Raw genomic sequence first — 26,598 nt, 5'->3', positions numbered from 1 at the left:
ATACAGTGAACAAAATGTCGGAACGATCCTGAAGCAATTACAAAGAACCATGATACTTCCCCCCACCACTGTCAACCTAACACGTTCCAAGAGGTCTATCGGCCTGGGAGGGGTCTTTGGAATACTATCCGGTTTTAGCTCCTTAATCACACTAGGAGTATCCATATCCAACGCCGTAAAGATTGGACACCTCACGCAAGGTATCGAGAATTTACAGCTCGATATGCATCAGATCCAGCAGCAAATACAACACCAACAAAAGAATCTGGTCGAAATGGGATCCACCCTCCGAGACACCGTGGTTCTCGTAAACCTACATTCTATCATGATTAACTTAACATTCCAAGAATTGAGTTCTGCAATCCGAGATCTATACGAAGAAGAGAGTATTCGAGAGCCAATTCAGTGGGTGATCCAAGACTTGTTGCGTAGCACCAGCGGCAGCATCAGTGATCTTATACAAGGACAAATTCCGTCATATCTGGTAACTCCAACACTGATAAAAGATGTGCTACAAGCAGCATCCCCGGAAACAATCAGTCCAACTCAAGTACAAATTGCCTTCAACATGGGTACAGCCACACCCATACATGTGGACCCCCAAACTAGACAGCTGGCATTTTTGCTAAATTTACCCCTGGTCAAACCCGGAAATGTATTTCGATTGCGGACAGTATTGAACGTGGGTACATGGAATAACGACATTTACTCCAAGATGGAAACTCCCGTAGTGGTGGCCTACCAGGAAGAAGGCCCCCTTAAGTACCTGGTGCCTGACCTAAACCTGTGTCAAATAATGAAAGAGGTTCATTGGCTCTGCCCAGGGGAACCATTTCTGACCAATACAGCAGAAATAATGTGTGGTCTGTCAAACCTAAGCTCTAAGGAAACTTGCAAGTTGAAGCTAAGTAAACCCAAAAAAAGAACCGGAACAGTGGCCATGATAGCTAATGCCCAGTGGTTGATTAGCACCCCTCTAGATACGGCAATTGTTTCTACCGATCAACACTCCATCACCATGGAAGTTCCGATTCCAAGCCACGTCGCACTGGTCACAATACCAAGAGGAACATTCGTACGCATAGGGGACAAGGTATTATATAACCTAGACAAAAGCCTACACCAAGCGGAGGTAGAAATAGTAGACACATTCCGAGGCCACAAGTTTGAGATAAGCAGCACTCTGTCTAACTTGTTGAACAGTAAAGAATTCCACATGGTGAAATTATCCCTCAGCGAATCAGAGATTAACATAACAGATCTTACTTGGGCGACCAAAGAGGCTGGATATCAGCGAAATCAACAGATGGGGATGGGAATCACAGGGGCAACAGGGATAATCATACTAGTCCCGGCTATTCTAACCTTAACATACCATGTGGCCAAAATGAAGACCGAACTTAAAAGACTAATCGCAGGCACAAGCCACCTACCATTCGAGTCCAGGAGCAGGGATAGAGCCAAGGCCTGATGATGCCACCCAAGAATAACCGTAGAAACTATATTTTTAACGATATCTCCTATAACACGTAGTCAATAGAATAATTTCTCCCTTCCTTATCGTTTTACCTTCCTTTAGGAAAAAATTTTTTCTTCCTCTCTTGTCACATATAATCATGTTAAGTTGTGACACGTACGCGCGCGTTGTAAGGAAATAGCAACAAAACTTGAGGACAATTGATGGTTCTTGATGGAAGAAGGGTATACATTTTTTTTAAAAATAACCCGTGGCCATTTGACCACTGGCCATTTTTAAAAGGGCGGAATGTTGTATTCTAGCCTTCTTCCATCATTGATATATAATGAATGAAAACACACCAAAGCGCAGCAAACTGCAAAACACCAGGTGTTGTAGTAATGAACGGGAGGAGGGCTAAGATGGCAGAATTGCAACCTTGCTTCAGGGATAGATAAGGCCTGATGAACGGGCATGTCACCCGTGCAAGGGCAGAGACAGTGGGAGAGTCAGCCAGACATAATTAAGGCAAAAAGCCAACCATCCTGCATGGTTTTAAGGAATTAAATTATTAAATCCAGGGTGAGTGGTCAAATGAAGTGGGTCAGCAACGCTGTGTGCACAGGGGAGGGAGCTGATTAACAACCCTGCACGGCTGAACGTGAGGGGGCCTTTGACCTGAAATTAAGAATAACACTCCCAGAGCAGAAGGTTGGATGGCCACAGTGAGACGAGAATAGGGGTGTTGTGCCTCTCTCAAGGCTGCAGGCTCAGCTGAATAACAAGGCTGCGGAGGTCACCAAAAGTTTGTGTTCGCCTAGTTAAGTCGAAAAGCTCAATTATTCTGTATTGCTATTAAAGTAACGTTAAAGTCGGAATTTAACAACAGGATAGGCTAAAGTTATTGATATTCACACCCACTCCAATTAAACCAGGCCACCAGTTACGACTACTGAACCATCACCATCATTAAGTCAATATGAAATGTTATTTCCATACTTTAATATACAACTCGACCCAAAGCATATGACAATCAGAACCTTCCTAAGTCAAAATTGAATCGCACCCAGACAGGAGCGAATAGTCGATATAAGGTTGAAGAGGGAAGGAAATTAAGAGCACGGCGAACTGCAAACGTAAGCAAAAAAAGCCGGGAACAACACACCAAGCCCAGCAACAGCGAGTCGGGCTTCGACAGGCCATAAAAGTAGGAATGATAACTCCCGGGGTCAGGGGACATCAGAAAAAGCAAGCAGACAAAAACCAGAACTGACTCCAAGGTTCAACCGCCCTCACCTACAAGGAGTGACGGAAATTAATGAGGCCTTGAGTTAACGGCGTCAGCTGGACAGCAACAACACCGGCGAGCAGAGACAGAGTGAGGCAAAGACTGCCAGGCTATGAAATACAACTTCATGTCAGTAAAGCCCTGACCAAGTTAAGTTAAAAACATCACAATACATAATATCGTACATAACATCAATGTTAACGCTATTCACCGTCAACTATATTCCGCTTATATAACCATGCAGACACCAAGGAATACGAATTCCTAGGATCAAGAAACTTACCCCTTAACCTAAGATATCGGAAATAAATTAATAATAATAAGCCTATGCATGAAAGACAAAAGTAAAACCTATGAAAAGCCAGGATAGCGGGATAAATCACCACCAGGTCGAAATAAAATACATAATAAAAGAGCGATGTTAAACCCAGGGTCGGAGAGAAAGGGAGATCCCGGCCGTCTTTGTATCCCCGCAGCGCGGGATGGGAGTGTGTATGTGCTCGGGGAGGCACCTCCACTTGGGTCAAGCACCACGATGGGAAACGACACACCTGAGGTTACATACAGAATCATAACTGGGAAATGGTAAGGGACAAATGTTAATTTAAAACTTTTTAACCATGTCTGTGTGCGTCTGTGAGGGTCGGAGGGAGTGTGCCCCTCCCTCCAAGTCGTGCAACACGGACAGAGGCGCCTGTGAGACGATTTGTAACGTCTGTGTTTTGGTTCATGAAGAAGGCCAGACAAGAGATAATATTGCACCCAGACAGAGAGACGACTTCGAGGCAATTTGTAACATCTGATTGTTTGCTCATGGATTTTATGGAGGGAGTATGACAACGGAAAATACCATGGGTGATGCACACAAGGACACACGGACGTACGGACACACACATGAACACACCTACACACGGACAGATCCTGACACAGTAAATCAAAAGAAAACCCCGCCTTGTGGGCAGGACCCAAAGGGATTTTTCGGCATAAAAGAAAGGACCCTGAGCATTGGAAACCAGTTCGACCAGGAGTCAACTCATCACGAGTGCGACCAACGGGTCGACTCATGAGCGAGCTCGACCGGAAGGGTCGGCTCGACTCATCAGCCGAGTTCGACCAGAAGGGTCAATTCACCAGCCGAGTTCGACCAGGAGAGTCAACTCAGCCGAGCTTGACCAGCGGGTCGGCTCCGGAGCGAGCTCGACCGAGCGGGTCGGCTCGACTCATCTTCAGCTCGACCGAGCGGGTCGACTCAAGGGCGAGCTGCGACTAACGGGTCGGCTCGACTCTTCAGCTTCTGGGACTCAGCCGAGTTCAGACGGCTCTCGGGGCTCGACTCAAGCGGCTCCCCGTCTCCTCTGCAGGCGGGCAAGACCCGCTTGACAGCTCAACTCGGCCGCGACAGCCCAACCTCTGCCGAGTCGAAGGTCGCTCTGCAGCTGAAGGTCGCGGTTTGGCGACGAGGTGCTGACCCAGCACTGCGCGCTGCGAGCGAGCTGTGGGCGCCACCTACCGACCGGGTTCCGAACTACGACAGCGTATCAACAGGCATCCAACCAATTCCCCACGGCGACAGAGGAGCGACTAATACGTATGACGCGCACCGCCCCCTCACCACACGACCCCCAGGCATCTGTTTGACATAAAGAACCGACTCCGAACACTGACTATTGAAGACAACTCTTACCACTCAAACCCACTCGAACCCATAAGCCATCCGTGGCTGTGAAGAAAACACTCGAGACCGAGTGATGGCCATCCGTCGTTTATAAGAGTATTCGTAATTTTATCTTTAATATTTAGTGGGCTGTACTCTTAATCGCATAAATTCCCAACAGATCCATCAATACGAATTGATTCTTGGCACCTCCTTCCGCCGAGCAACGCTCACGTGGGGAGTGGTGGCCCACCAGATCCTTAACAGGTGATCTGGTCCCCAATTAGTAAATTTGATATAAGATAACGATCTTCGGAAAAGGAGCATCGTCGCCGGCCCTTACTCCGAGCCATTCTGTTGTCAGATAACCTGCCGATGTATCTGTTGAGATTGGTGCCTTTAAGAATAATAACTGTTTTGATTGTGTTTTATCGCCGTATAATCTTTCAAGTATCTTTCATTCATTAACGTTAAGGTTTTCTTAGCATAGTATTTGCATGTTTTAACGACTCTCTCCCACTAACAACCATCGCGTTACGCGGGATCCATGTGCCGTTGTCAAGTGAAATCAGACAATCATTGATGATACTGTATTGATGCCGTGTTGACGTTCCGGGATTAAGAGTTCGCATACTATATCATAGTTGAAGTTGAATTAGTAATAAATTGATTAATACAGAAGTGGTTGTGTGATTCTTTCCTGAACTATGTACAAGATCTGCTTCTGCGTTGAGATCTGAACTTGGTGACCTTAATAAACACACTAACACATACTCAGTAAATGTTAAAGCGATAACGGGGCGAACCGGGGACCTAAAGATAAGCGAGAATGAGACGAACCTAGACAACGATGCCGAGTTAATCTAAGTTAATCTTGCATACTTACACCACACCTGCATAACTGCATACGATTAATTGCCTTATTCCGATCGATAACCCACCCTCGTCACCGAGGCGGGGTCTGGTTATCATAACGACTTGCATCATCATAATTACACCCACTCGCATAATTACTACAATTACCTCTCGAATTGGCATAATTAAATGTGCATAATTACATAAATTAATATATTTCCGGATAATTACACATTTGGCCAAATTTCATTTGATTATTATTATTTTCACTGAATATTCATAACCCACATATACAACATAATAATTTCACCCACGCACGCATACAACATATCAAAATTTTCATAACCAACATATACAACAGGGGGGGGGGGGGCCGGTTTCCGGAGGGACGCCGGGGACCGCTCTCCGCGACGGACTGCTGATGTGGAGGGATGGGTTACAGGAACGCTGGCGTCTTGTTGTACCGGCGTCATTGCGGTACGAATTGATTAGGACTCTGCATTGCGACATGCTGTTACACCTGGGGGTGCAGAAGACCTTATTGACGTTGCAGCGAGATTACTATTGGCACGGCATGACGACGGATGTCGTTGGGCACGTTCGCGCGTGTCCCGAGTGTGCCCGGCGGAAGCCGCCTAAACACCCATATGTGCCGCCAATACAGTCTATTCAAGTGTCTCGGGTTAACGAGTTGGTGGCGTTGGATATTTTGGGACCCTTCCCACCATCCGCTAAGGTTAATAAATACTTGCTAGTTGGGGTGGAGTACCTCTCCCGCTGGCCGATGGCCTGGCCCTTGCCCGACCAGTCGGCGGCGTCCATTACAGACGCCTTTCTATTCGGATACGTCATGGACAAGGGGGCGCCGGAGAGGCTGCTCACGGATCAAGGCCGAAATTTTTCTTCTAAGTTGTTGGGGGAGGTGTGTGCGGCTCTGGGAACTAAAAAGATCCGGACATCTCCCTACCACCCGCAGACGGATGGCATGGTTGAACGGCTAAATCGGACTCTGTCCGCCATGCTGTGTCACACGGTTAATGAAAAACAAGCGGATTGGGATTTGCATATCCCTGGGGTACTCTCGGCATACCGGATGACGCCTCATGCATCTACAGGATATTCGCCGTTTTTTCTTATGTACGGTCGCGAAAACGTGCCGCCGATGGATGTGCAGTTGGGAACAGGAGTGAGGGGACCTACTAAACCTCTCCCTGATTACATTCAGGACGCCGTTCGCCGCGTCACTGAGGCGCGGGAAGGGGCCCGCATGGCTACGGCCAAAACCCAGGCCCGGAACGAACGGTGCGCTCGACGCTCGAAGGGGAAGTGCCCCTGGAAGGTGGGGGACATGGCCTGGCTGCATTGTCCGCAGGTGCGGCCAGGGACCTCCCCTAAATTACATAAACCATGGCAAGGGCCTGTTAGGCTCATCGAGGTTCCCAACCCGCAGTCCGCACACGTTCGGTTCGGATCTCGGCGCTGGTACGTCCATACGTCTCGCTTAAAACCATACGTGGCCCCTCAAACGGATGCGTCATCTCCTGATGTTGCCTTGCCGGTGTCTGTTGCTGCCGACGCACCCTTGCCTGTGCTTGTTGACCCTGCAAGAGCGCCTGTCGTGCCTTTTACAGACAAACCGGCCGTGACACTGCAGGAGACGGGGGACTCTGCTCTGGGTGGGCCTACCACGGCTGCGGGGACACCTGGCCCCACCGCCCTTTCAACCCCACCACAGACACGATTGCGGGACACCCCGGACTCTGGTCCTTCGGGAAAACGGGACCTTGGCGTTGGCGGGCCTCCAATAGCGACAGGCGGTTTTGATCCTGTCGCTCCTAAAACCCCGTCGCATTCTCGGTCTGCAGGGGGGCCGCCGCTCGTCCGGGACGGGCCGGCGACCCGCACGCGGTCGAAGTCCCTTACTTTTCGTTGATTAATGTTGTTCTTGTTCTTGTTATTGTATATTCGTTGATTTCTCCGTTGTCCGTTCATGTCTGATGGTTGGTGCTCGCTCGCATTACTTGGTTGTTTCAGCCGAGGACGGCTGAAATTTTCTCCACGGGGGAGGGTGGTGTAATGCGGGCGTAAACGGCCTCGCGGATATGACGTAACAGGGGGGAGGAGTTGGGTCACGTGGGGAGAAGGGAGAGCTCTTAAGGGCGGGAACCGGAAGAGACAGGGGGAGAGTGTAAGAATAAAGACGGGAGGAGGCCACGCAGGGCAGGAGGTGGAAAGTGGCGTGATCGCCAAAGGACGGGACTCGGCACCGTTGGCCAGCGGTGTCCGGGCACGGGGGAGACGAAGAGCAGCAGTGGGGCTGTGGGGCTGCAGAGAGAGCAGCCGAGGGGCTGCAGATCGGGGCGGAGAGGCTGAGAGAAAGCCAGCAGCGGAGCTGCAGCGGGAGCCAGCAGAAAGGCTACGTGAGCGACGGCAGCAGAAGGGCTGCCGAGCGGGAGGTGAAGAAAGCTCTGAGCGAGGAGCCGTGCGGGCAAAGTTGTGCGAACCCAAATAAAGGACAACGGAGAAAGACACAGTGAAAGAGTCCTTTATTACACATGTCAGGAACATTGTTGGTCTTGACATTGCCGGGCGTTCATTGACCTAAACGTGGGTGACATGTGACAGGGGGTTAAAGGTCAAGGAGGGTGACTAGGGGTTAAAGGTCGAGGAGGGTGACTCGAGGTTAAAGGTCGAGGTGGGTGACAGGGGGTTAAAGGTCGAGGAGGGTGACTAGGGGTTAACGGTCGAGGAGGGTGACTCAGGGTTAAAGGTCGAGGAGGGTGACATGGCGCAACAACGTCTGTGCACTGAGGGTCACTGTGGCGTGAGAGTTTATCTCGGGAACCTTTGTCACGGACAACTGATAGCCGGGGCCTGCATCAGTGCTGTATTAGTGCTGTATTAGTGTTATGTTATACTCTAACTTGGGGATGTGTCACCCCCCCCCCCCCCCCCATATATATATTATAACTAGCTTTACTACCCGGCTTCGCCCGGGACTTGGATTCACCACGCCCGGCCGCCTTTGTCTCCCCAGTGGCAATGTTCACACACCACACCAGTTACTCGTTTGAGGCCGAGTCGACCTAGGGGAGGCCTAGGACCGGTGAAAATAATCGTCACAGGTGTTGGTCGTGAGCGGGAATCGAACTCGGCTCGCCGGGTTCGTAGCGCAGCGCGCTACCCGCTACACTACAATGCGTTACGCTTCCACATGCGCGGGTCACGTGACAGATGTGACGTCACAGCTCACTTGCCGTGCAAAAAATATATGCATTCTTGAGCCCCCCCCTCCAAAAAACATATAAAAGTGTATTTTTAAAAAAATTGCATGGTGTACAGTCTGGAAAGTACCCACATGGCAAATTTCCAGTTTGTTGCATGTCGGGAAGTACGCTAAACATTTTGAACAGACACACATACTCACAACTTTGCCTTTTATATATGGAGATTACGGCCTTGCACAGGACATCCGGAAAAAAAGAGCTTTATAGCTAATCAGATTCTGGATTCCTCCGGGATAATTAGAGCTACTGTACATTATATATTACTGGATAGCAATATCAATAACCTAGCCCTGCAATCACACACACACAGATGAGAATGTGCATCCTCCACTACAATCGAGGCAGGAAATAAAAGACATTGTGACACGGTAACAACTGAGACGATACGAACAAGAACAAACACAACACGAAGCTTTTACGCACACGAGTTTAGATATTGTGGGCGAGACAGACTCTGACCCGGGGGTGTGGTGGGGTGACATTACCCAAGTTGCATGATGATGTATACATTGTACTGTATAATAATATTCTGCACTGTATTAGAACATTCTGTACTGTATTAGAACATTCTGGACTGTATTATAATATTCTGGACTGTATTAGAACATTCTGGACTGTATTATAATATTCTGGACTGTATTAGAACATTCTGGACTGTATTATAATATTCTGGACTGTATTAGAACATTCTGGACTGTATTAGAATATTCTGGACTGTATTATAATATTCTGCACTGTATTAGAATATTCTGGACTGTATTAGAACATTCTGGACTGTATTAGAATATTCTGGACTGTATTATAACATTCTGGACTGTATTAGAATATTCTGGACTGTATTAGAACATTCTGGACTGTATTAGAATATTCTGGACTGTATTAGAACATTATGGACTGTATTATAATATTCTGGACTGTATTAGAACATTCTGGACTGTATTAGAATATTCTGGACTGTATTAGAACATTCTGGACTGTATTAGAATATTCTAGACTGTATTAGAATATTCTGCACTGTATTAGAACATTCTGTACTGTATTAGAATATTCTGAACTGTATTAGAATATTCTGGACTGTATTATAACATTCTGGACTGTATTAGAATATTCTGGACTGTATTAGAACATTCTGGACTGTATTAGAATATTCTGGACTGTATTAGAACATTCTGGACTGTATTAGAATATTCTGGACTGTATTAGAACATTCTGGACTGTATTATAATATTCTGTACTGTATTAGAATATTTTCGACTGTATTAGACCATTCTGGACTGTATTAGAACATTCTGGACTGTATTAGAACATTCTGGACTGTATTAGAATATTCTGTAGTGTAGTGGTTAGCGCGTTGCGCTACAAACCCGGCGACCCGAGTTCGATTCCCGCTTACGGCCACCACCGGTGACGATTATTTTAACCGGTCCTGGGCCCTCCCCTAGGTCGACTCAGCTTCAAACGAGTAACTGCTGTGGTGTGTGAACATCGCCACTGGGGAGACAAAGGCGGCCGGGCGTGGTGAACCCAAGTCCCGGGTAGTAAAGCTAGTACCAAATAAATGGAAACTGAAACTGAAACAAATCTCACTTCCAACACGGCGCCTGTCTCTCATCTCTTCCTCTCTCTCTCTCAGCTGACCGCGGCCACTTATACTTACATCTCTCTTGCCCACCACACGAGTTTTACACTTTGACAGGAGCGGTGGTGGCGGAGGAGGGAATGGGGGGGGGGGAAACGACTTCAACTTCGGCTCCACCATCACCTTGGCACGGCACAAACCTCTCACCGGCTCACCGCCTCACCTGGCTTCATGAGGCTGTAGTTTGTGACAAGATGGGGGCCCCGTATTATGCTCGTGATGAGCTCCTCATGTAGCTTCAGCCACTCCCGTCTGTTCTTGTCCACCATGTAGGCGTCCACCGTCGTCTGCGTGTCCGCGCCGTCGACCCCCTCGCACTCCATCGCCTCGGACTCCATCGCCGCTCGCCACCACGGGAGGAAAGCCCCACAGGGATGGGCGCACTGTGCTCAGCGAACACTTCCGTGTGCGTGTGTGTGTCTGTGTGTGTCTGTGTGGGTTGTGTGCGTGTGTGTTGTGTGCGTGTGGGTTGTGTGTGTGTGGGTTGTGTGTTGTGTGTCTGTGTGTGGGTTGTGTGCGTGTGTGTTGTGTGGGTTGTGTGTGTGTCTGTGTGTGTGTGTTGTGTGTGTGTTGTGTGTCTGTGTGTGGGTTGTGTGTGTGTCTGTGTGTGTGTTGTGTGTGTGTGTTGTGTGTGTATGTCTGTGTGTGTGTATGTCTGTCTGTGTGTGTGTGGGTTGTGTGTGTGTATGTGTGTCTGTGTGTGGGTTGTGTGCGTGTGTTTGTGTTGTGTGTGTCTGTGTGTGTGTATGTCTGTGTTGTGTGTGTGTGTAAAGGGGAGCCGACACGAGATTGCAGGGGTCTCGTCCTTTATTCCTTTTCTTCCATTCACACCTGTCCCCAGCCGTCCCAATCTCGTTCCCGCCAAAGGCCCCTTCTTCCCGCCCGTTCTCTCCTTATATCTCCTCGATCACCCCTCCCACTAACCCATCTATTGGTGGGAATCCTTCCCCTGACACCCCTACATCACCCCCCCCCCCCCCCCCCGGAGAAAAAATAACCGTCCTCGGTTCTGCCTCCCCCATGGACCATTTAAGTCTCCCCATGCCTCCCACCATTGACAGTGACGACAGCCCTTAACCCCCCCACAACCATACAATGCAATATAACACAACAAAATCAATTGCGCGGCCTGCCCAGGTCTCCAGCCAGCATCCCGTAACAGCCCGGACATCCACAGGCAGCAGATGACCGTGGCGGCCCCCTCCTTCGAAGGCCCTCTCGTCGCGGTCCCTGGTTCGGTGGTGCCGGTGTCGCCTTGCCTGGCCCCGCTGTCTCTCCGGCCCCTGCTCGTGCCGCCGCTCCGTCAGGCCTCACATGGGGTGCTGTAGGTGACAAGGGAACACAGGGCACCGAACCCCCTGCCGGTCGGCGCGTGGTGGTCGGCGACCTTGGCCTGGGTAGGGATGATGATGATGTTGGCAGTGATGTTGGTGGTGATGTTGGTGAAGATGACGGTGGAGAGATGTATGGCTTAAGGCGGGTGGGGTGTACAAACCATCGTCGCTTACCCAGTTGGACCTGGACGCACTGCGGTCGGAGTGCTTTAATGACCTTGACCGGCCCTTTCCAGGGTCGGTGCAGCTTTGGTGAGAGGCCAACCGGCACCTGAGGACAGTGTAGCCATGCCTGGTCCCCGACTTTAAAGGGCTTGGCTGTCACTGTCCTCTCCCGTATCCGTACTTTACTCTCTTGGCTCGTGGCCGATGCGGCCTCGGCTGCTTGGCGGGCCTCTCTCAAATAAATGAGGGAGGTCTTTAGTGCCTTCGGCCATGCGTCAGCTCTTGCGGGAATGTCCGTCAGCTGCACCTCAATAGGCGGAACGGGATCCCGTCCGTACATCAGGAAAAACGGCGAGAACCCCGTCACCGCGTGCGGGGCCACCCTGTACGCCGCTAAGACCGATGGAATGTGGAGGTCCCAGTCGGAATGGTTTTCGTCCACCACTTGGGACAGCATGGCCGCTATGGTGCGGTTAAGCCGCTCTACCATCCCATCGGTCTGGGGATGATACGGAGATGTTCGGACCTTTTTAGTGCCCAGGATAGAGCAGACGTCCTTCAAAAGCTGTGAGGAGAAATTCCTGCCCTGATCCGTGAGCAACCGCTCCAGTGCCCCCTTATCAAGGACATAGCCTCCCACGAAGGCATCGGCGATGGTCTGTGCCGTTTGGTCCGGGAGGGCCCATGCCATCGGCCACCTCGTGCAGTACTCGACTCCGACCAACAGGTATTTATTTCCCCGTGGCGTGACCGGCAGTGGTCCCAGGATGTCCAACGCAACCAATTCGTTGACCCTGGTCACCGTGATGGGCTGTAGGGGCGCCCGGCTTACCCGGGGTGGCGGCTTTCACCGCGCACATTCGACGCAGGTAGCGACCCATCGATGCACGTCAGCGGTCATACCTGGCCAAAAGTACCGACGCTGTAATGTGCACAGTGTCTTCCGCCCCGCCAGGTGCAGCAGCTGGCGGCCGTGTACGTCCATAACCAATTGTTGACGCAGCGACTCCGGAACTACCAGGCATCGCCGGCGCCCTGTCGGGTCCCATCGCATGAGGAGATCCTCCCATACAATGTACTCCTCCCCCCCTGCCTCTGCTGAGGCGCGTAGTGTTCGCAGTGGGGCTTCCTCCAGCTGTAGCCGTCTCCAATCGTCCAAGGTCAGCCCCAGGTCGTGGTCGGTCAGCTGGACCTCACCCTGTGCGCCCTCCGCCGTGCGTACGGGAGCGATGACCGTCCCCTCCGGCCTCGCCCCCTTGCAGCGTGCCCCGCCTGTGGTGCATGCACAAGGGCCCTGGGGCGCCAGTCGGGACAATGCGTCTGCGTTGGCATGTCGGGTCCCTTTGCGATGCACTACTTGGTACCTGTACTCCTGCAGGCGCTCTATCCATCTGGCCAGCTGGCCCGAAGGCTGGTCGATGCGGAGCGAATACTGCAAGGCCGCGTGGTCAGTGCAGACCGTAAATTTGCGACCATACAGGTAGGGTCGGAATTGCTGCACGAAGTGAACGACTGCCAGGAGTTCCCTATGTGTGACGCAGTAGCGCTGCTCCGCTGATGAAAGCACGCGACTACCATAGGCGATAACCACCTCCCGACCCTGCTGGACTTGCGACAAAACACTGCCGATGCCCACATCGCTGGCGTCCGTGTCCAGGATAAAGGGGAGGCCAAAATCCGGAAAGGCCAATGGTGGTGCATCTGTCAGACGCGAGCGCAGCTGCTGGAATGCCTCTTCCTCCAGAGGGCCCCAATAAAACCTCTGGTTCTTCGCCGTCAACACGTGCAAGGGCTTGGCAATGGTTGCGAAGTTGGGCACAAACCGGCGGTAGTAAGAAACGAAACCCACAAACCGGCGTACCTCCGGAACCGTTGTGGGAACAGCCCAGGCCCTCACACAGGCCGTCTTTTCCGGGTCTGTAGCCACTCCAGACTCACTGACGACGTGGCCCAAGTAGCGTACCGACGACTGCATAAGGTGGCACTTCGACGGCTTGAGCTTCAAGTTCGCGTCCCGGAACCGCAGGAATACCTGACGTAATCGGTCAATGTGTTCCTCGAATGATCGGCTGAAAACAATGATGTCATCCAGGTAGATGAGGCACGTTTCCCATTGGAGGCCTGCTAAGGCCAACTCCATTATGCGTTGGAACGTTGCCGACGCAGTCTGGAGGCCCATAGGCAGGCAGTTGAACTCGAACAGGCCCTGTGGTGTCCGGAACGCTGTTTTTGGCCGGGAGTCCGCGTCTAGTGGGACCTGCCAGAACCCGGACAATAAATCCAGCGTACTGAAAAATTTTGCTCCCGCCAGTGCATCCAATGAGTCGTCGGTACGTGGTAGGGGATATGCGTCGGCCAGCGTGACGGCATTTAGGCGTCGGAAGTCCACACAGAATCTCAGTGACCCATCTGACTTCTTGACTAGGACCACCGGTGCCCCCCAGGGACTCGAGGATGGAGAAATTATGTCGGCCCGCAGCATCTCCTGCACCGCTTGTTGAATGTGCCCTTTTTCCATTGGGCTCATTCTATATGTGTTTTGGCGCAGGGGTGCGGCATCTCCCGTGTTGATGTGGTGCTGTGACAGATTTGTGCGCCCTAGGTCGAACGGTCCCTGGCTGAACACGTCCGAGAACTCCTGCAATAACGAGTGCAGCTGCTGTTTCTGGTCGGGCGGCAATCCTGGCTCAGGCCCCGCCAGCTGGTCCATCCACGATTCGGCCCCTCTGTCCTCGGACTGGCTGATGCTGCCTACAAGCTCGGGCTCTGTCCCTGGGGCTCCTAGTGACAAGGGACTAACGTGGGCCAGAACTGTTCCCTCCTGCACCGTCGCTGTTCTATCGGAGGTGTTCAGCACCTGAATGAACAGATGCTGGTTCCTCTGTACAATAGTTTCGGCTCCCACCAGCGCATAGCGATCCATGGCAGCTGACGCCGGAGACACCAGGATGGGTGAGTCTGGTCGGGCTGTCACGAGGGGGGACCGATATTGCAGCGGAACCAGCATCTGGGCTGCCGGGGGAATGGAGACAGACTTACTGACCAGAGCCTGCACGTAGGGTACACCCCGGCTGGCCCCCTCCGCCTTTAGGAAATGGAGATGCGTTCCTTGGACTTCCACCCGCCCATTGGCCAGATCGATTTTCATTGGCATCCGCCTCAGAAAGTCTGTCCCCAACAGGCAGGGTACGGGCAACGTTGCGGAGACAAGGATGGGTCCTGCTACCGAAAGCTGCCCAATCTGTATCGGGGCTTCAACCTGGCCCAGGAAGCCCATGCTGCCTCCATTTGCTGCAATGAACGTTGTCTTGACGGGGACTAAAGGTCGGATTTTATCCGGCAGCATCTCGTGCATGGTGCTCGAGATGATCGTGGCTGATGCCCCTGTATCCACCAAGATACGTGCCGACACTCCCGCGATTTCACCGACCAGGAACGAGGTTCCTGATGTGGCCGCTACCACCCGCCTTGCCAACTTCCTCCATTGTGTGGCTGAGTCTGGCCACTGACCAGGCGGCGTCTCGTTATCCTGTGGTGCATGGTGAAATGATGGGGGATGGATGTGAATGGACCGAAGATGGGGTTCCTCCCTTTGGAGTGCGTCGCAGCAGGGTGAACGCGCCCTTGTTACATAGTGTGGGCTTACCCCTGGGTTGCGGGCTGGGCTCTCTATGTGGTGCAAATTGCCCCCCCTTGGTGACGTAGGATGGGCCCCCCTTGTGGTGTGGGGGGGCCCCCCCATTATAGGGGGCGGTGGGGACTGGGGGGTGGGCCTTCCCGTGAGCCCCTCCCTTTCCTTTGTCACGGGGGCGTGGTCCCCCTGGTTCCGTCTCGCTCTGCCGCAAAGCGGTGGTGAGGCGGGCCGTGGAACTGCTCCAGGGCGCAATGTCAATCGTGTGGGCTGCCTCCGCCCCCGGGCCGTTGCCCCTGGCAACTCGCCGGCGTCGCAGGTAACTGGTGACGTCACGCCCGCCGGCGACGTCACGCCCGCCGGTGATGTCACGCCCGCCCGCGAAACCACGCCCGCCCGCGACGTCACGCCCGCCCGCGAAACCCCGCCCGCCCCCGACGTCACGCCCGCCCGCGAAACCCCGCCCGCCCGCGACGTCACGCCTGCCCGCGAAACCCCGCCCGCCCGCCCGCGACGTCACGCCCGCCCGCGAAACCCCGCTCGCCCGCGACGCCACGCCCGGCATCGACGTCACTGCCGGCCGCAACGTCACTTCCGCCCGCGACGTCACCTCCGCCCGCGACGTCACCTCCGCCCGCGACGTCACCTCCGCCCGCGACGTCACTCCCGGCCTCGGCACGACTCCCAGCGCGGTCCCCGGCCTCGGCGCGATCCCCGACGCGGTCCCCGGCCCCGGCGCGATTCCCGGCGCGGTCCACGGCCCCGGCGCGATTCCCGGCGCAATCCGCGACACCACTTTCGGCCGCGACGTCACTTCCGGATGCAACGTCACGTCCGTTCGCGACGCCACTCTGGGTCGTGACGCAATCACAGGCCCCGGCGCTATCCCCTTCCCCCGACCAGGACAGTGGGTACCGGGAAACGACACCACCGGCGCCCACCCCGAGGAGACTCCAGGTGAGTTCGCGGCGTCGGAATTGTAATTACTCGGCCCGACCGAGAGGCCGGGTGGGACGGCGTCACTCGCCTGGATCCTGTCGGCGTTCGGCCCCGGCGGGTTCCAGGTGACGTTGGCGGCCTCCGGCTCCGTACGGCACCCCCTCGCCACATGCCCCTCTCGACCACAATGGTGGCAGACCCACGGGGCGTTCCGTCGGGGGGGCTCGGCGCGATGTTGTAGAGGCGGCTGCCAGCGACGCGGCGGCTGGTCGCGCCCCTGGTCCCTCTGCTCCGCCAGTCCCCAGATCGCCACGTACACCTCCCGCAGCGATGGCTCCATCTCAGACGTCGGCGGTCCGTTCCCAGCTGCCCCACAGGCAGCCTGTGGCGACGGTGCAGGTTCGGCGGTTGGTGTCGCTGGACCCAGTAGCGCTGCGGCAATGGCTCGGCTGTTCCCCCCCGCCGCGCCAGCCACCGGGCCCACGGGTGGCGCCCGGCCCATGACCTGCTCGTGGGCTTGGATGGTCCGGGCAGCCCACAGCGAGGTGCGTTCCTCCGGCGTCACCATGGGCATTACAACGCCAGCGCGGCAAGCGTAGGCGATGAGGTGCTCGACCACGAGGTCCTCGAGCGCTTCTTCAGCCAGGCGAGGGAAAGCTCTCCTCGCCAACACGAGCAGCGCACCCCTGTAGGTTAAAGGGGATTCTTTAGCCCCTCGCTGGCGATCCTGGAACCGTTTAAAGGCTCCTTCCGCCGGGCAATAGATCTCCCCCAAAGCCTCGTAGGCCGCCTGTAGCGTGGACTTGCTGTGCGAGGGAAGGGAGGTGTAAGAGGAGAGTGCTTCTTTGCCCAGAACGGATGGCAGCGCTCGTAGTGCCTCTTCGTCTGTCCACTCGAGAGCGTGGAAGGCAGCCTCGAATCGGCGGACAAACCCCTCCCAATCGTCTTCCTCAGCCACGAACTTGTCGACGGGCCCCAGCCGACGCGGCCGTCCGGCCACCTGCTCTCCGTGTTGGGTGTTTAGCCCTGGGGGTTTTGGCGGGAGCGGCGGCGGCTTGTTGTATATGTTGGTTATCAAAATTTGTTATGTTGTATGCGTGCGTGGGTGAAATTATTATGTTGTATATGTGGGTTATGAATATTCAGTGAAAATAATAATAATAATCAAATGAAATTTGGCCAAATGTGTAATTATCCGGAAATATGTTAATTTATGTAATTATGCACATTTAATTATGCCAATTCGAGAGGTAATCGTTGTAATTATGCGAGTGGGTGTAATTATGATAATGCAAGTCGTTATGATAACCAGACCCCGCCTCGGTGACGAGGGTGGGTTATCGATCGGAATAAGGCAATTAATCGTATGCAGTTATGCAGGTGTGGTGTAAGTATGCAAGATTAACTTAGATTAACTCGGCATCGTTGTCTAGGTTCGTCTCATTCTCGCTTTAACATTCCCAGAGTGGGTTTTCGTGGTTATATTTAGGTCCCCGGTTCACCCCGTTATCGCTTTAACATTTACTGAGTATGTATTAGTGTGTTTATTAAGGTCACCAAGTTCAGATCTCAACGCAGAAGCAGATCTTATGCATAGATTTCAGGAAAGAATCACACAACCACTTCTGTATTAATCAATTTATTATTAATTCAACCTCAACTATGATATAGTATGCGAACTCTCAATCCCGGAACGTCAACACGGCATCAATACAGTATCATCAACGATTGTCTGATTTCACTTTGACAACGGCACATGGATCCCGCGTAACGCGATGGTTGTTAGTGAGAGAGAGAGTCGTTAAAATATGCAAATACTATGCTAAGAAAAACCTTAACGTTAATGAATGATTATACTCAATATTGTTCACGCAGTACCGCACTCCTTATTGATCATACGCAACCCTTATCACGTTGTTAGCACCTTGGGTCACGGGACAGTTGAATATTCTGTAGAGGATGCGAGTACGTGCGGCGATTATGACTGAAAGATACTTGAAAGATTATACGGCGATAAAAAAAAACACAATCAAAAACAGTTATTATTCTTAAAGGCACCAATCTCAACAGATACATCGGCAGGTTATCTGACAACAGAATGGCTTGGAGTAAGGGCCTGCGACGGTGCTCCTTTTCCGAAGATCGTTATCTTATACCAAGTTTACTAATTGGGGACCAGATCACCTGATAAGGATCTGGTGGGCCACCACTCCCCACGTGAGCGTGGCTCGGCGGAAGGAGGTGCCAAGAATCAATTCGTATTGATGGATCTGTTGGGAATTTATGCGATTAAGAGTACAGCCCACTAAATATTAAAGATAAAAATTACGAATACTCTTATAAACGATGGATGGCCATCACTCGGTCTCGTTGTGATGCCTTCACAGCCACGGATGGCTTATGGGTTCGAGTGTGTTTGAGTGGTAAGAGTTGTCTTGAATAGTCAGTGTTCGGAGTCGGTTCTTTATGTCAAACAGACGCCTGGTGGTCGTGTGGTGAGGGGGCGGTGCGCGTCATACGTATCAGTCGCTCCCCTGTCACCGTGGTGAACTGGTTCGGATGCTCGTTGATACGCTGTCGCAGTTCGGAACCCGGTCGGTAGGTGGCGCCCACAGCTCGCTCGCAGCGTGCAGTGTTGGGTCGTCGACCAGGGTGAGCACGGAGCCTTGTCGCCAAACCGCGACCGTCACCACTCCGGCGGCAGCAGAGACCTCCGACTCGGCAGAGGTTGACCCACGCAGGCCGAGTTGAGCTGTCAAGCGGGTCTTGCCCGCCTGCAGAGGAGATGGGGCCGCTTGAGTCGAGCCCCGAGAGCCGGCTCCGGTGAGCCGATCGAACTCGGCTGAGTCCCAGACGAGCTGAAGATGAGTCGAGCCGACCCGCTGGTCGCAGCTCGCTCCTGAGTCGACCCTCCCGGTCGAGCTGAAGATGAGTCGAGCCGACCCGCTGGTCGCAGCTCGCTCCTGAGTCGACCCTCCCGGTCGAGCTGAAGATGAGTCGAGCCGACCCGCTGGTCGCAGCTCGCTCCTGAGTCGACCCTCCCGGTCGAGCTGGTTTCCAATGCTCAGGGTCCTTTCTTTTATGCCGAAAAATCCCTTTAGATCCTGCCCACAAGGCGGGGTTTCTTTCGATTTTTGCTGTGTCAGGATCTGTCCGTAGGTAGGTGTGTCCATGTGTGTGTCCGTACGTCCGTATGTCCTTGTGTGCATCACCCACGGTATATTCCGTTGTCATACTCCCTCCATAAAATCCACGAGCAAACAATCAGATGTTACAAATTGCCTCGAAGTCGTCTCTCTGTCTGGGTGCGATATTATCTCTTGTCTGGCCTTCTTCATGAACCAAAACACAGACGTTACAAATCGTCTCATAGGCGTCTTTGTCCGTGTTGCACGACCTGGAGGGAGGGGCAACACTCCCTCCGACCCTCACCGACGCACAAAGAAATGGTTAAAAAGTTTTAAGTTAACATTTGTCCCTTACCATTTCACAGTTATGATTCTGTATGTAACCTAAGGTCTGTCGTTTCCCATCGTGGTGCTTGACTCAAGTGGAGGTGTTTCCCCGAGCGTATACACACTCCTATCCCGCGCTGCGGGGATACAAAGACGGCCGGGATCTCCCTTTCTCTCCGACCCTGGGTTTAACATCGCTCTTTTATTATGTATTTTATATTCGACCTGGTGGTGATTCATCCCGTTATCCTGGCTTTCCATAAGTTTTACTTTTGTCTTTTCATGCATATGCTTATTATTATTAATTTATTTCCGATATCTTAGGTTAAGGGGTAAGTTTCTTGATCCTAGGAATTCGTATTCCTTGGTGTCTGCATGGTTATATAAGCGGAATATAGTTTACGGTGAATAGCGTTAACATTGATGTTATGTACGATATTATGTATTGTGATGTCTTTAACTTAACTTGTTCGTCAGGGCTTTACTGACATGAAGTTGCATTTCATAGCCCCGCAGTCTTTGCCCAACCCTATCTCTGCTCGCCGTTGTTGTTGCTGTCCAGCTGACGCCGTTAACTCAAGGCCTCATTAATTTCCGTCACTCCTTGTAGGTGAGGGCGGTTGAACCTTGGAGTCAGTTCTGGTTTTTGTCTGCCTGCTTCTTCTTGTGTCCCCTGACCCCAGGAGTTATTATTTCTACTTTTATGGCCTGTCGAAGCCCGACTCGCTGTTGCTGGGCTGGTGGGTCGCTGGGTTGGTGTCGTTCCCGGCTTTTTGCTTACGTTTGGAGTTCGCCGTGCTCTTAATTTCCTTCCCTCTTCAACCTTATATCGACTATTCGCTCCTGTCTGGGTGCGATTCAATTTTGACTTAGGAAGGTTCTGATTGTCATATGCTTCGGGTCGAGTTGTATAGATGGAAATAACATTTCATATTGACTTAATGATGGTGATGGTTCAGTAGGCGTAACTTGTGGCCTGGTTTAATTGGAGTGGGTGTGAATATCAATAACTTTAGCCTACCCTGTTGTTAAATTCCGACTTTAACGTTACTTTAATAGCAATACAGAATAATTGAGCTTTTTGTCTTAACTAGGCGAACGCGAACTTCTGGTGACCCCCGCAGCCTTGTTGTTCAGCTGAGTCTGCATCCTTGAGAGATATACAACACTCTTATTCGTCTCACTGTGGCCCTCCAACCTTCTGCTCTGGGAGTGTTATTCTTAATTTCAGGTCAAAGGCCCCCTCACGTTCAGACGTGCAGGGTTGTTTAAATCAGCTCCCTCCCCTGTGCACACAGCCTTGAGCTGACCCACTTCGTTTGACCACTCACCCTGGATTTATCTTTGCTCCCTCAGCTGCAGGAGGACAAGGCGTATTTCTACCTCCTCCCTGTGTGCACGTGTTCCAACCAGCTCAGAATCCCTAAACACACAATCAGTGATGATTCCTGGCTTTCTGTGGTTGTGATTTAGACAAAGGCGCCTCTGAGTTGACACTGCCCTATTATTCGCCCATGTGCTGAGGTCATAGAATTCGTTTTGACTTCAGTAATATTAACATTCAGTATTGGATTAGCAAATGGGCAATGGTTCATTGATGTAGCTCGCAGCCTGGTCTCCAATTTGAGCGAGCGTGAGGATCGATAATTTAGCCTACTCTGTTGTTGAATTTCGAATTTTGACGTTACTTTAAAACCATGCAGGATGGTTGGGCTTTTTGCCTTAACTATGTCTGGCTGACTCTCCCACTGTCTCTGCCGCCTGCACGGGTGACATGTGCCCGTTTATCAGGCCTTATCTTTCCTTGAAGCAAGGTTGCAAATTCTGCCATCCTAGCCCTCCTCCAGTTCATTACTTAACAACACCTGGTGTTTTGCAGTTTGCTGCGCTTTGGTGTGTTTTCATTCATTAAAAAACAAGTAAAAAGATAATATATAAAAATATCATCAAACATTATTAATATCAATTTTGGAAGAAGGGTTAGTATACAACAGGCTGGCGTGACGAGGTTGGTTGCGACTCCCGCCCGGCCGGCTGGTCAGCCTCCGGGTCCCGTGGCCTCTCCTTCCGTAGTATGCGTGGGGGTGGGGGTCCCGGTGCTGGCGGGCCCCCCATAGGGAGCCTCTGCAGTAGCTCCTGGAGTGCCCTCTCCACGCGGGCCATGCGGTCCTCCATGGGGTCCTCCAGGCGATCCGGGCCCCCTGCTGCTGCTTCTGATAGCAGGCCCCCTTGTTGCCCGGGATGGGAAGGATCCCCGGCCCCTGCTTCCTCTTCCCTTGGCTCTTTCCCGCGGGGATTTTTCTTTGTAGCCATTAAGATCCCACCGCTGCCACCAAATGTAAAGGGGAGCCGACACGAGATTGCAGGGGTCTCGTCCTTTATTCCTTTTCTTCCATTCACACCTGTCCCCAGCCGTCCCAATCTCGTTCCCGCCAAAGGCCCCTTCTTCCCGCCCGTTCTCTCCTTATATCTCCTCGATCACCCCTCCCACTAACCCATCTATTGGTGGGAATCCTTCCCCTGACACCCCTACATGTGTATGTCTGTGTTGTGTGTGTGTCTGTGTGTGGGTTGTGTGCGTGTGTCTGTGTTGTGCGTGTGTCTGTGTGTGTATGTCTGTGTTGTGTGTGTGTGTTGTGTGTGTGTCTGTGTGTGTGTGTATGTGTCTGTGTGTGGGTTGTGTGCGTGTGTCTGTGTTGTGCGTGTGTCTGTGTGTGTATGTCTGTGTTGTGTGTGTGTATGTCTGTGTTGTGCGTGTGTGTCTGTGTTGTGCGTGTGTGTTCAGCGTGTGTGTCTGTGTGTGCTGTGTCTGTGTTGTGTGTGTGTATGTCTGTGTTGTGCGTGTGTGTCTGTGTTGTGCGTGTGTGTTCAGCGTGTGTGTGTCTGTGTGTGCTGTGTCTGTGTTGTGCGTGTGTCTGTGCGTGTTTTTCTTTGTGTGTCTGTGTGCGTGTGTCTGACAGTCAGTTGACCCGTGGCACCTGCTGGGTCTGTCCCGTGACCTCCTGCCAGCGGGCGTTCGACACTTCACGTGGCCTCAAGGTGCACGTAGCCTGGCACAAAAGTTGTGGTGACTGCCACTTAGTGGCGAATGGCGGTTGTTGTTGTGTGTGTCTGTGTGTTTGTGTGCGTGGGGGGAGCGGTGGTGTAGCGGTTAGCGCGCTGCGCTACGAACCTATCGACCCGAGTTCGATTTCCGCTCACGGCCAAAATCAGTGACGATTATCTGAACCGGCCATGGGCCTCCCCTAGGTCGACTCAGCCTCAAATGAGTACCTGGTGCTGTGTGTAAACATCGCCACTGGGGAGACAAAGGCGGCCGGGCGTGGTGCTGACCCAACCCACCCCTTTGTGTGCTGTTCTGGCCTTCATAGGTGCTCGCTAACAACACTTGCCCCTACAGTCTGTTACAGGCTACACGGGGGATCTTTGTGGGGGGAGCGGTGCTTGTTGATTAAGCTCCGGTTTCACAGCAGAGGTCTCACTCGGAATCAGTCGAGCGGCATTATCTTCGCATCGGCTGCGCAACGCTGTGTGGAAGCTACCGGGTCTCTCGCTCCACACGAAGCTTCTCTACGCTTGTGAAACGTGGACCCCTCTCAAGGAACATCTGGGGCGGTTAGGGACCGTCCATAAATGACGTCACGCACCTAGAGGAGGAGGAGGGGGGTCAGACATTTGTGACGATGTGTGACGAGGGAGGGGGGTTTGAGAAATTTGACGTCGCATAAAAATGCGCAATTTTAAATAAATATAGACAACACGTTCTACTTAATTAAATAGACTTTTTAATAAATGTTTTCTCCTACAACATCAGAGTGCAGCGCCACATTAAATACACACTACAATGACAATAGCTTAAAGCGATTTGAAGCATGTTAAATTTTTTTGGGGGGGGGGCAGAGCTTTGTGACGTCATACTTGAGGGGGGGGGGGGGTCTGACGAAGGGGGGGGTCAAAATTCGCGTGACGTCATTTATGGACGGCCCCTTAGAAACATTCAGGCTGGCATGCTCTACGATCCATCCTAGCTTTAACCAGGCTTGATTGTGTGAGGAGCTCACAAATCCGTGAAAGATCTGCACACATTCCCATCGGTGAGCTTCTCTGGCAGGCAAAGGCTGCGTTGGCTGGGTCATGCCCAGCCACCGCATGCCCAGCCACCGCATGCCCAGCCACCGCATGCCCAGCCACCGCATGCCCAGCCACCGCATGCCCAGCCACCGCATGCCCAAGCAGCTTCTGTTTGGCCGCATAGAGGGGGCTAAACGGGAACGACATGGGCTGGAGAAGAAATGGAGTGGTGCGGTATGGAAGGATGTGGAGCTGAGTGAACTTGCTGACGACTGCTACCAGCGGTGTCAAGATCGGCCTCCATGGGGGAGGCTCGTTAAGGACGCTGCTGCTACTGGGCAGTTGGAGGCAGTTGCCCTCCAGCAACAACTGAGGGTATAAAATTGATGCTCACAACAACGAGCGAAGCGACGTGTGTATAAAATGAAGCAAGTTGGCACGGCAGGGGGCACAGTTGGGGCATCTGCCAGTCATCTTGGTCAGCTAACCTATGGCACCTGGGTCTGTTCTGTGACCCAGGTGCAATGGGTTGCGGGCTACATGACTCAGCCAATGCAGCCTTGGCTGTTGGAAGAACTCACTCATGGAACTGTCTCAAGGTCTTTCAGGGATATGTGAGCTCCTCACATAATCCAGTCTGGTTAACCCGTGATGGATCATAAGCAGGCCAACCTGTACGTTTCAATCCAGAGCAGATGTTAGTTTAAAGGGCTCCATGTTTTGCGTAGAGAAGAGAGGGCATTACTGTGGCCAAGAAGACCCAGATCTTCTTATGGAGCATTATCCAGCTGATGGAAAGCCAAAGTCGCTCAACTGATTCGGAGTGAGATCTCCGTTACCAAACTGGAGCTAGGCATAAGTAGATTGCCCATGTATGGAAATGTCTCAACTCTCTCAACAACTGCCCGATCACTCATGGATGGGGTGGAATATTTGATGTCATAAATACAGGTACTTTGTTTTTGTGCCGCTGATTGTTAGGCCCCATCTCTTAGTAGCACACTCCAGGTTCAGCAGTAGACTCTCCAACTCCTTAATAATGCGCAGCAATTTCCAGATCACCAGCATGATTAAACAATAGGGAGCCATCCCTTGACCACACGGGGTCATTCATTCGTCTCCCATTGTATCTGTAGCAGATGGAAATACCTCCTGTACAGCCTTACTAAGCGTCTCGAACTACGTGGTAAAATAAGATGTTGAATGGTGTAGGGGCCAGAGGACATCCCTCTTGCACACCAAGATTAATGGTAAATCGCTCCCACTCCTGGCAAGATGACGTTGAATAACAATTGCCAGGACATTCTCAGCGAATTGAGGGAGATGCCGTGGTAGATTTATCCGGGCATTTATAATGAAATAACTTAATGATTGTGAGCAGAGTCAGGGGGACCCCAAAAGCACGAAAAATAACCCAGAACCGTGGCCTTCTGATGTTATCATAAGCCTTGACTAGGTCAACAAAGCAGAGATGTAGGTCACGTGAAACCCACATTACGGCTCCACAAGCCTCTCCTCGATGTGCCTGGCAAGGCGATGTTAAATAGTACACTGACGGAGATGTGGCAGTAGTTGTTGCTACAAGTGGTCTCCTTTCTTAAAAAGGGGACCACCAGGGCAGCCTTCCAATCTTGGAGATCCCATCCTGTGCACCAGATGGTTGTTGTAATTGTCATATAAGGCAGCTAGCACAGTGTATCAGATTACACGTGCCTTGATGTGGGGATTGTTGCATGCTTATATTCTATACATATGTAATGCGAGCGTAAATGGGGTTTGCTGCTGGGCTCTGGCCCAATCACACGGCCCGGGGTATTGGGGGGCGGAGCCCGGTATGGGGGGCGTGTGGGAGGGGCCGCCGTTCGGCTCCAATGGGAAGCGAGGTGAATGGGGGTGGAGCCAGCAGGGCAGTATGGGAAGGCCGGATCTGACGATCCGAAAGGGGAGGAGTCAGGGTCACGTGGGGGAGAGGATATAAGTGGGAGCCCCGAGAGAGATAGGGGGAGTTGCGGGAGTTAAGAGGCTGAGCCACGTTGGGTGGTGAGAGGAGATCCGCGCCATCGGCCACGTGGCCGAAGGACCTTCAGGACGCCGTCGGCCAGCGGTGTGCGGAGTGCGGGAGTGGAGGAGCTAACGGAGGAGCGTGCGTGGGAGCGCGCGAGGAGATGCTCGTCCCTTGTCAGGACCAGCGGGGTGTGAGGAAGAGTAGAGGAGCTGACAAGGGAGCGCGTGTGGGGCGCGCGCGAGACGACGCTGGTCTGCGGACAGGACCAGCAGGGTGCGGAGAAAGAACCCAATAAAAGACCAACGGAGACCAGCAGTGCCTGACGGAGTCTTTTATTACACGTAGCACAAAGTACACGACCATAGGACGACTACTAGCACCACACAGTATACGTATGTAAATCACTATCAAGGAATTATTTTCACAGAAAAGTCCTGAACTGAATTTTACGCCATTAATTAAGGATGTCATTTAATTCAAATGGAATCTGTAAACATGCATACAAATGCACATATTCTGATTCTGACATGATCGCATGCTATTCTCGAAGTTTCTTGATTTTAATGTCACAATGCATTTTGTGTTACATAGAATGTAATCAAAGTTTAAAATATGGAACTTTAAACTTATCGTCTATCAACCATCAGATTGTTTTTAAATCACACAGGACGTACAGATATGCACAATGAATAAGACTAATATTGTCACAATTTCAAATTTCAAGATTCATAAGGACCAGTCAAGCCCAAACATGTTACTTTATACTTCCATTACATAACAAACACACCACAGTTCAGAGGTGGATTCGTCAATTCTTGC

The 26,598-nt window shown here is 52.1% G+C and overlaps 1 protein-coding gene across 3 annotated transcripts in view; it reads right to left on the bottom strand.

Moving 5' to 3' along the window:
• RIGI (RNA sensor RIG-I) overlaps window positions 1-10,745 on the bottom strand; it is a 72,560-nt gene extending 61,815 nt beyond the window's left edge. For 2 of the 3 annotated variants that reach the window (XM_078876205.1, XM_078876206.1), the window contains exon 1: window positions 10,343-10,744. In XM_078876205.1, the coding sequence (XP_078732331.1) occupies window positions 10,343-10,517 (175 nt within the window). In that variant the 5' untranslated portion in view covers window positions 10,518-10,744. Of the gene's footprint in view, window positions 1-10,342 lie in introns of all 3 variants that reach the window. The other variant, XM_078876207.1, reaches the window with a different exon arrangement.
• Window positions 10,746-26,598: the final 15,853 nt, after the last annotated feature.

This window comes from Lampetra fluviatilis, chromosome 43, assembly GCF_964198595.1.
Source record: "Lampetra fluviatilis chromosome 43, kcLamFluv1.1, whole genome shotgun sequence".
Lineage (NCBI taxonomy): Eukaryota > Metazoa > Chordata > Hyperoartia > Petromyzontiformes > Petromyzontidae > Lampetra > Lampetra fluviatilis.
Note: the sequence above shows the minus strand (reverse complement) of the source record. Positions and strands in the feature narration are given on the sequence as shown.